Source organism: Aptenodytes forsteri, unplaced genomic scaffold (assembly GCF_000699145.1).
Source record: "Aptenodytes forsteri isolate BGI_AS27 unplaced genomic scaffold, ASM69914v1 Scaffold421, whole genome shotgun sequence".
Classification (NCBI taxonomy): domain Eukaryota; kingdom Metazoa; phylum Chordata; class Aves; order Sphenisciformes; family Spheniscidae; genus Aptenodytes; species Aptenodytes forsteri.
This window is the reverse complement of record NW_008795524.1, coordinates 405,690-414,358: the sequence shown is the minus strand read 5'-3', so window position 1 is coordinate 414,358 and position 8,669 is coordinate 405,690. Positions and strand designations below refer to the sequence as shown.

The 8,669-nt window shown below is 47.6% G+C and overlaps 1 protein-coding gene across 1 annotated transcript; it reads left to right on the top strand.

Moving 5' to 3' along the window:
- The first annotated feature begins 385 nt into the window (after nt 1-385).
- Nucleotides 386-2,197, top strand: TMEM74 (transmembrane protein 74). The gene has a single exon (XM_009281969.2). The coding sequence runs from the start codon at nt 1,019-1,021 to the stop codon at nt 1,955-1,957; it is 939 nt and encodes a 312-aa protein (XP_009280244.1). The 5' UTR covers nt 386-1,018; the 3' UTR covers nt 1,958-2,197.
- Nucleotides 2,198-8,669: the final 6,472 nt, after the last annotated feature.

The following is an 8,669-nucleotide window of genomic DNA, read 5'->3' as shown; positions in this document are numbered from 1 at the left end:
AGTTGCGTGTGGATCCAGCTACTCCCCGCGCCGGCGGGGATCGCATTTCCTAGCGTGGCCGGTTCCCGCTGAGGTCCCGGGAAGCGCGTGAGTGAGCAGCGTCTGTTATCGATCACGTATATGCTATAGGCGCACATGTGTTTTCTACGGATGCAACACATTTATTGGGCTGCAGGCTTTTCCTAATGACACCGGGCATTCGGCCTCGAGGGGGGATGGCGCGCAGAAGAAGGGGGTAATAACGAATTAATTGCAGATGAGAAGTAATATCCGTCTTTGAGTCATCAGTCTTTGAGGCATAATTTCATTCCGAAAGCTCTTAATCAAACTGGAGATCTGCTATAGGAAAGCACTGCTTTTCCCATAGGATTATCAGATTTCCACCAGAGAATACAGATCCTGGATTATTGAGCTACATGGGATTTGTGTGTTTCTTTCTAATTAGTCTGTGAATCTGAGTTTAAAATTCTTTATGTGGAAGGGGGTGGGGGAACATTACTTGCTTCTAAAAGAATAGATGTCTCTTTTCTCTGATATTTTACACAGTTATTCTGGTTATCCTGTGCTCTGTAGATGATTTACTGCCTTAATTGGATACTGGTGTCAAAGGTTGATTAGACTCCCTAATAGATTTTGGATCTGCAAGAGGATTGCCGTTTTAAATGCGTGGTTAAAACAATCGAGTTTGCCATCTCCCCTCGAGCAGTTGAGAGGAACACTGATGTATTACATTTGCGTTATCTTCTCTTTGGTTTATTAATGTATCATCATGAGGTTGTCGGGTTTGGTTTTGTTGTTGTTTTTTTCCCCTCTGCTATTTCATTTGCAGACCGAAAAGAAATGAATGTCAGAGAGGATTTGTTTAATCATTTAACAGCTGACACAAGCCATGTCCCTAACAAAACATTGGTGAAAGAGTAGAAGATTTCTGAGATACAGCAGCTCTGGTGCCGTGAAGCCGCTTCAGCGGGTCAGGGGCAGCGTTTGCTGAAGGATGCAGTAGCCCAGGACGAGGTCGATGGCTTGCATGGAGCTTCTCTACCTGGCCGAGGAGAGCAGGCAGATGCCCCTGGGCACCGCTGCCGGCTGGAGCCTGCCATCCCCCCCCTATGAGCAGCAGCAGCAGCCTGAGGGGGGTGAAGTGGACCCCAGAGCAGCCGCTGCCGTGGCAGCCCTGCACTGCGAAAGGCATTGCAAGCCCTTGCAGAGGGGCCCTGTGGCTGAGACCCCCCCGAGCACCTTTCCCCAGGAGCACCCTGCACCCCCAGGCACCTCCCAGCCCTGCCACCCACCTGAGCACTTGCCCGGGGAAGAAGACGGAGGGAAGAAGAAAGCCTGCTGCTGTGCCCAGGAACTCGAGACATCATTCACCTACGTGGATGAAAATGTAAACCTGGAGCATGCAAGAAGTACCCCCAGTCCTACAGGCGGCCGCTGCCAGGATGCCCCTCTGCAGCAGCGTTCCTGCAGGGAGCTGCCACCTGAGTGGGTGCACGATTCTCCTTCCCTGGTCTCTGAGGAGGACGATGCTGCCTCGGAGGTGGCGGCCGGGAAATCTGTGGACTATGGGTTCATTAGTGCCATTTTGTTCCTGGTGAGTGGCATTTTGCTGGTGATCATTTCCTACGTGGTACCCAGAGATGTGACTGTGGATCCCAACACTGTGGCTGCCCGGGAGATGGAGAGGCTGGAGAATGAGAGCGCTAGGATCGGGGCTCACTTGGACCGCTGTGTTATCGCCGGGCTGTGTCTCTTAACCCTGGGGGGAGTGGTGCTCTCCAGCCTGCTGATGATGTCCATGTGGAAAGGGGAGCTGTACCGGAGGAGCAGGTTTGCGTCCTCCAAGGAGTCTGCGAAGCTCTATGGGTCTTTCAATTTCAGAATGAAGTCTGGTGCAAACGATAATATGCTCGAGCTGTCATTAGTTGAGGAAGATGTGCTTGCCATAGATAATTAGTGTGGTCATGATTTTTAAGGTAGTGTTTCTACAGGAAAATATGTTTCATTAAAGAAAACAGATGCGGCTAAAGATAGCTGGTGATGCAGTTTATTTGTCCGACAAGAATGGTTTTTTCTTAAGCTCTATAATCGAATGTTTGCAGTATATGAGCAGTTGTTGTAAAGGGAAAACGTGCCAGAGAAAATGCAACTGATAGAAAATAATGAGAACCACTGAATAAAAAGAGATTTGTGATAAGTAGGTTCCTCAGATACTCGTTTATCCCAATGTAAAACAGTCCATTGGTGTCCTGCCTATATAATTTTCTTATTACTCCCATATAGAACCGGAATGACTTTGACACTTTGGAAGCTGTTAATTATTGCAGCCTGCAGGATTATTAACAGTCTACTTGGTAGCCTGTTAAGAAGCAGGACCAATAATCAAATAGCAGGGCTAATATTTAATTAAGAGAGATGCTTTTTTATCCTTTAATTTTAAGCTGATCCCTTCTCTTCTATTGAGTGAGAGCTAAGGGAAAAAAGAACACCGCTTGGTCATGACTTGCCACAAACCTCCCATATTTTCAAACAATTGTACAATTAGTGATGATTATTTAAAATAGAAAATAAGAGGCAAAGGGCAGGGAACCATATGGCTCATGGTATTGGTAGGAGACAAAAGGCTCTTTCAGCTTGAGGTCAGTGGCTCCATTTCAGTTCAGATTAGCAATGAATGATAGTCATTAACTTCTGATAGCTATAGTGACCCATATAAAAGAAGTTTAGTTCCTGGTGGACAGATGTCTTTGTATGAAAACTGCCATAACTTGAATTAACTGACCTCTTGTTTAGAGTCTCAAAAGACCCAAAGAGTGAAAAAGCATAGGGATGCTGAGACTGAACAGTTCTCCTTCAGTACGGATGCCGGAAGAAATTCAAGCTCAGCTGCAGGGCTTTGCTTATACTGGGGCTGTCTGCATCTTGCTAGTCCTTTTGAAACTTCAGTTTTATGTCACTAGGCTGTCAGCCTTCTCATAACCAGCAAGGAAAGGTCAGGAAGGAGCTTTCTGGGGCTCATTCAATAAAAACCAATTTATTTGTAAAAAATAAATTGTCAGGAAATACAAAGGTTAAATATCAGGCAGTTTACTGGCTGATACGGGACTTGCTTAACCTAGGGGATGATCAAGGGTACATGTTGTTATTAATCACAGTTCTGTGGCACAGTAGCCAAAAACCTGTACCACTGATGCTATTTAGTTTATTGTCAGCCAGTTTCTGTGGAACATTAAAGTTGTGTTCTTGCAGTGCTGAGAAAACCAACAAAGATTGTTGAATGCACCGCTGTCAGTTCTTACTGAACAGTGGTTTATATATATATATATGTCCTGTTAACATATATATGTATGTTAATATATATATCTCTGTGTCCCTGCCAAAGCCAAACGTGAGTGAAGAGCTCTGTCTGTACAGTCCCTGACTGCAGAGTCTTAGTAGAAACATACGATTCACTGTCACAGCCTTGTCAGTCGTGAGTTAAGTCTCAAATATCAGGAATATCAAATATTTTTAAAATGATACTTTTTTTCCCACTGTGACATACCTGAGAAGAGTTGTTTTGGGAAGGGGGGAAGAGACCTTTATGCCCCCTTTACCCAGGAATATGTGGCAGCACAAGGTTCAGAATAACAAGTGGCAGGTGGAAACGTGGGGTCCTCACGCAGAGAGACTGAATGCTATTTTGCCACCTGGTTCCTCATTCCTTCTTCTTTGGCTGTTCATGTCAGGAGACACGTGCAGCACCTGAGTTGGGCACTCACCTAGTTCAGTCCCTCCTGCTTGCAAGCCAAGGGTGCTGGTGCGGGTGCCTTTGACCGAGGGCCTGAGGAGCTGCGCCGCTCCAGGTTCATGCCTTTGGTCACTGTAAATAGCATGGTGTGGTACCCAGGCTTTAACGTCAGCCCTGCAAAAGAGATGCTGCTTCAGATGTTAACTGCTCTAACCGCCGCTTTAGTTCAGTGTTATTTAGTAATTAAATGAGCAGCCTTATTAGGTGGTGCTGCTGCCTAATAGATGATTTTGCCAGTTTATGTCATGATATGGAGTGTGTTCGCAGGCAGGAACTCAACAGTGGCCAGCATCTCTGCACTCGTCTTTGGAGAGCTTACATCCCTCTGGATGTGTCATCAGGGATTCAGGATTGAATTTCTAGGGTAAATAAATGGAATAGCTTCCAGATGTAAGGAGAAGCCTTCAGCCTGTTGTGATTGGTGAGAGCGAGGAAGGAAATAGCCTAAGAAGCAGGACACGGAGGAGGAAGGCTCCTCCTTAGCTGGCCTATGCCTGCTGGTGGGTACATGGACACTGCCTGCCGGGCCTGACACACGGCTTGAGGTGGGGCGGTGGGGACAGTGCTGCCTCCCGTCCTGCCCCGAGGACGGGAAGAGGCTGGCCATGGCCTTCAGGAGTCCAGGGAAAGCCGTGCCAAGTGAGAGGGCAAACGGTGCTGAGCCGGAGGCAGCAAGACGGTGTGGGGCAGGGGACAGATGTCGTGGGGGATGAAAACCCTTTCACCAGCCTGGGCCCCTAACGGGAATCGCTGTACTCACCTACGCGACAGAAGCTCTAAAACTGAGGCTGGTGGTTTTGAGAGCCATTATTTTTATTTTTTAATGATACATGTGCATAAAATTGGAGTACATTCCATTATTGCAGAAAGATGACAGCTAAAGCTGTAAGGATCACAGATTTCTTGTAGGAACCATGGCATGCCTTAATGCTGATTATTAGCACTAGAAAAGGGAACGCTCCCCTGACTGTCAGTATGTTATTATCAAATGAGAAGTTTTCTGACACTTTGTAAAATGCCTGTCAAGGATCATGAGCCTGCAATACTTAAATGAACCCTCAAATTTTCCCTGAGCATTTTAAGGAAACTTAAATCAACCTAATAATCTAAATATACACTGCAGAAGTGTGAGGAGTAAGAAAATTTAAGTAACAGGACTAACAGTTTCTTTATTTTGGTGTTAGCGTGCGCTATGAAAGAGGTGAAGGAAGGCCTCCAGAGTGCAGGAGTTTAGCAGATAAAAACTCTCAGGACATTTCTCTGATCACCCAACAAGACACCTTTACAAATTACAGGACTGTGTGGGTTGGTGGTGCGATATAAAACCTCTGGACTCTCAGGTTCTCGTGCTGTGTGGTGTGACAGAGACCAAAACACTTGCTGTCTGGTGGCTGATGGTGGAAAATGAATGTATTAGCCCGCTGCCCGGTGGACGAGCCTTCGCATCGTTCACCTTGCATGAGGCGGTACCAAAGGCTGAGGCCAAGGGAAATTAATTGCCCTCTCGTGCACCCTCACAATTTGATTTCCCCTGCTCAAAAATTAAATGCTTTAAGGGTACAAGTGTGAGAAAAATTGTTGGGTTTTTTTTCGTTGCCTGGGGTAAAGTTGTCACATGGATCATTGGAGAGCTTTCTTCTTTGGGGATCTAAATTTTGGGGTGTACCAGGTGAGTTTTAGGTGCCCCCTGGAGTACCCCGGGAAACATATCGGGATTTGTGCCGTCAGTCAGTTTATGTCTGACCGACCCTAACAGCGAAACGTGACACTTTCCCATTTTCTACCTCATGACATGTCCGCCGGCCGGGCCCTGCCCTGGCCTCTGCCTTCCTGCCGGAGGGACCCGGAGGCCTGCAGCTGGGCCGGAGGCGCCCGTGCTCCCCCACGCTGCGGCAAGGCGCCGGCAGCCTGCGGCTGGCTCCCCACTGTTCAAACAGCTCCTCGATAACCCGTTTTCTCAGTTTCTTTTTCTCGATTAGACGTGTGTGGCCGAGGCTGGCCATTTGGGAACTGCCTGGCACCTGCTGGGGACTCTCACCAAAAAGGAGGCCCGTCGCCGCACGGTCCCAGCCCCACTGGGGCTGTGGGCACCCAGAATGGCTCCCAGGTGCAGCCGACCTTGCCTTCTCACTGCCAGCCCGAAGCCAGCCCCGCAGCAGAAATGCCTGAGACTCTCTCCTAAGAAGCTATGCTGGGTTGTTGCTGGTTTTGATATGTTTACAGTTTTTTAATCTTTGTAATTCTTTTAAAAATCTGTCTGTAATAAATATAAAGTTTACCAACTGGGAAAGCAAATGATTTAATCTTGCAAAACTCCTTTTTGACCCACAACAGGGTGAAATGTCACAGTTCATCGTGAGCTCTTCAATAGTGCATTTGATGCCTTATTATAATAGCAACAGCGTTCTGTACAGATTGAAAAATAAAAGTCTATAAAGCTGAGCGCTGTCGTCATGGTCCTCTTTGCTCCTCGCTGAATGACCGGTGGCAGTGGTTGACTCTTCCCCTCTGTGCCATGGTCGCAGCCCCTCGTCCTCAGATGCCGGGAGCCGTGGCAGGGCCAACGCGGGCAGTAGGGCCGCCTGGCGAGAGGCAGCGCCAGATCCGGCTGCACCAGTGCACCAAGATTGTCCCGAGCTCACCTGGCGACCATGTCCCTGCCGGCCGGTACTTCCCAGTCAGAAACTGCCAGACAATGCAGGCTTTAAAACTCTGCTATGCCGGTGTCCCACCTAACTCTGTACAACAAAAAAATTAAAGTCAAAAGATGGAGCGTGGGACAAGCCGGAGCTGCGTGAGGCCAGGGAGGTGCTGTGGAGGGAGGTGGGTGTCGAGCCCCTGCCCGCCATAACCATGTGAGTAACCACTTTGGTACCATGTCCTTGCCCTGGCCTGGCTTTGCTGCGGTCAGGGCTGGACAGCAGCTGGTGCTGGGGCCGAGGGCCGAGCCCCTGCCCGCCATAACCATGTGAGTAACCACCCATGTCCTTGCCCTGGCCTGGCTTTGCTGCGGTCAGGGCTGGACAGCAGCTGGTGCTGGGCCCAGTGCTGGCGACAGTGGCAGTTGGTGGACGTGGGGCTCCCAGGGAGCACCGGTGGCAGCGGGTGGTGCAGGGAGAGGCAGGAGCAGTACTCCTGGAGGGCTGCGGGCCGGGCATGGCCATCTCGGCTCGCCCCAGGGAAGACATGGCAGATTCACCTCCCCCTTCCAGAAGGGACACTAGCATGCCATGGCTGTACCAGAGTGATGCAGCGATGGGGGGGTGCTGGTGCGGGGCCAGCAGGAACCGGGGCCAGCAACTGAGCAGGACCTCCAGGGAGCCAGGGTTTGCTCCTGGCTTGCGTTTTTTGTTTCTCCCAGATGCCCAGTGCATGTCAGCTAAGCACCTTGCCACCTCTGACAACCCCTACTCCCCCCCAGATGCGATACGAAGGTATGCCATGCAGGTTATGCCTTGTAACATTACTTTTCATGCCAGGGTGACAGGATCAGACCCTTTCCTGCCGCTGTCACGTGAATCAAAGCGTGGGTGGGGGTGCTGTGGTGGGGGTGGATCCAGGCCTCAGCAGGGGCTGTCTGCTGTTATTACCAGTTTCCACAGTACCGGGTACAACAGTGCGCCGATTCGCAATTCAGGTTTCAGGCTGATACTGCTATAGCAGTAATAAATGTGTCCCTGAGGTGACCGAATTGGCTGCAGTAACATTGCATTGGTGCCAGATGTAGCCTATGGTGTGCGACCAATGGTTAGTAAGAGGTTAAGAGAGTAGGTGTATTTATAGATATGACAATCCATCAGCTTAAAGATCTGGGAGGCTTTCTAACTGAAAGCAAACACTAAATTCATTGTTACTCTTTTTTACAGAATTCTTCTTAATCTTATCTTTTTAAATTTGAAGGATTTCATCATCTTTTTTACAGAATTCTTTTTAATCTTATCTTTTTAAATTTTGAAGGATTCATCATCATGTACTGTATTCACAGGGACTTTTTTCCCCCATGTTTATAAGTCCTGGCAAGGTCAAGAGTCCTGTAGACTGCAGGGAGGTGAGGCTTCTCTGATTTTCTTATCAGTTTAAATTAAATTGTGGCTGTTATAAATTTGCTTAAAAGCAGACAAGACAAGAACCTCTTTTTTGAAATGAATCTGGTTAATATTTGTGTAAATGTAAATGCGGTGTCCGCTGTAGAAACTCAGCCAAACCATGCATGTTTTTATTAGATTTTCAGTACAAATCCACAGTTAAAATACTTCTGCAGACTTGCTGTATTAAAGACTCGTAAAGAGTTTTTGGCTCATTTATGTGCAGATTTGTTCACCTTTACGTATGGTAAAAATACTGGGGTATTACCATTAACTGAGTTGCACTTCACAGGCATTTGGTCATCGCTGTGAATAAGGGCATTGCAATCTAACAAACACATGTATTTTTTATTCACCTGCATCCAGTGTATAACCCACAGACCAGCACTGAAAGTGCTTCCGTCTGCATATATGCAACTGCTTGAGAAGTGAGGTATCGTGGGGCATGATACATGATGTTTACAAAAAGCCCCCTGCACATAGATATCAAAGCACTGTATAGAACATATACTGCCCCCATTTTACAAATGAAGTGACTCATCTCCTTTGCCCAGAGAGCCAGTTGGAGAGCTGAGGACAGAAACCAAGGCCTCTTAAGTCACAGTCCAGCACTGCAGAAAGAGCTTAATTATTACAAAGTGTCTAGAATAAATGAATACAAAAGGGATGGCAAATATTTTTTTTTCCTGAAGAGTGCCATTAAAGTTTAATTTCAAGTACAAAACAATTTTTAAAATTCCTAGCAAAGTCAACCCAAACTAAATTTTGCTAATATTTGCAGGAATTTGGGGAAG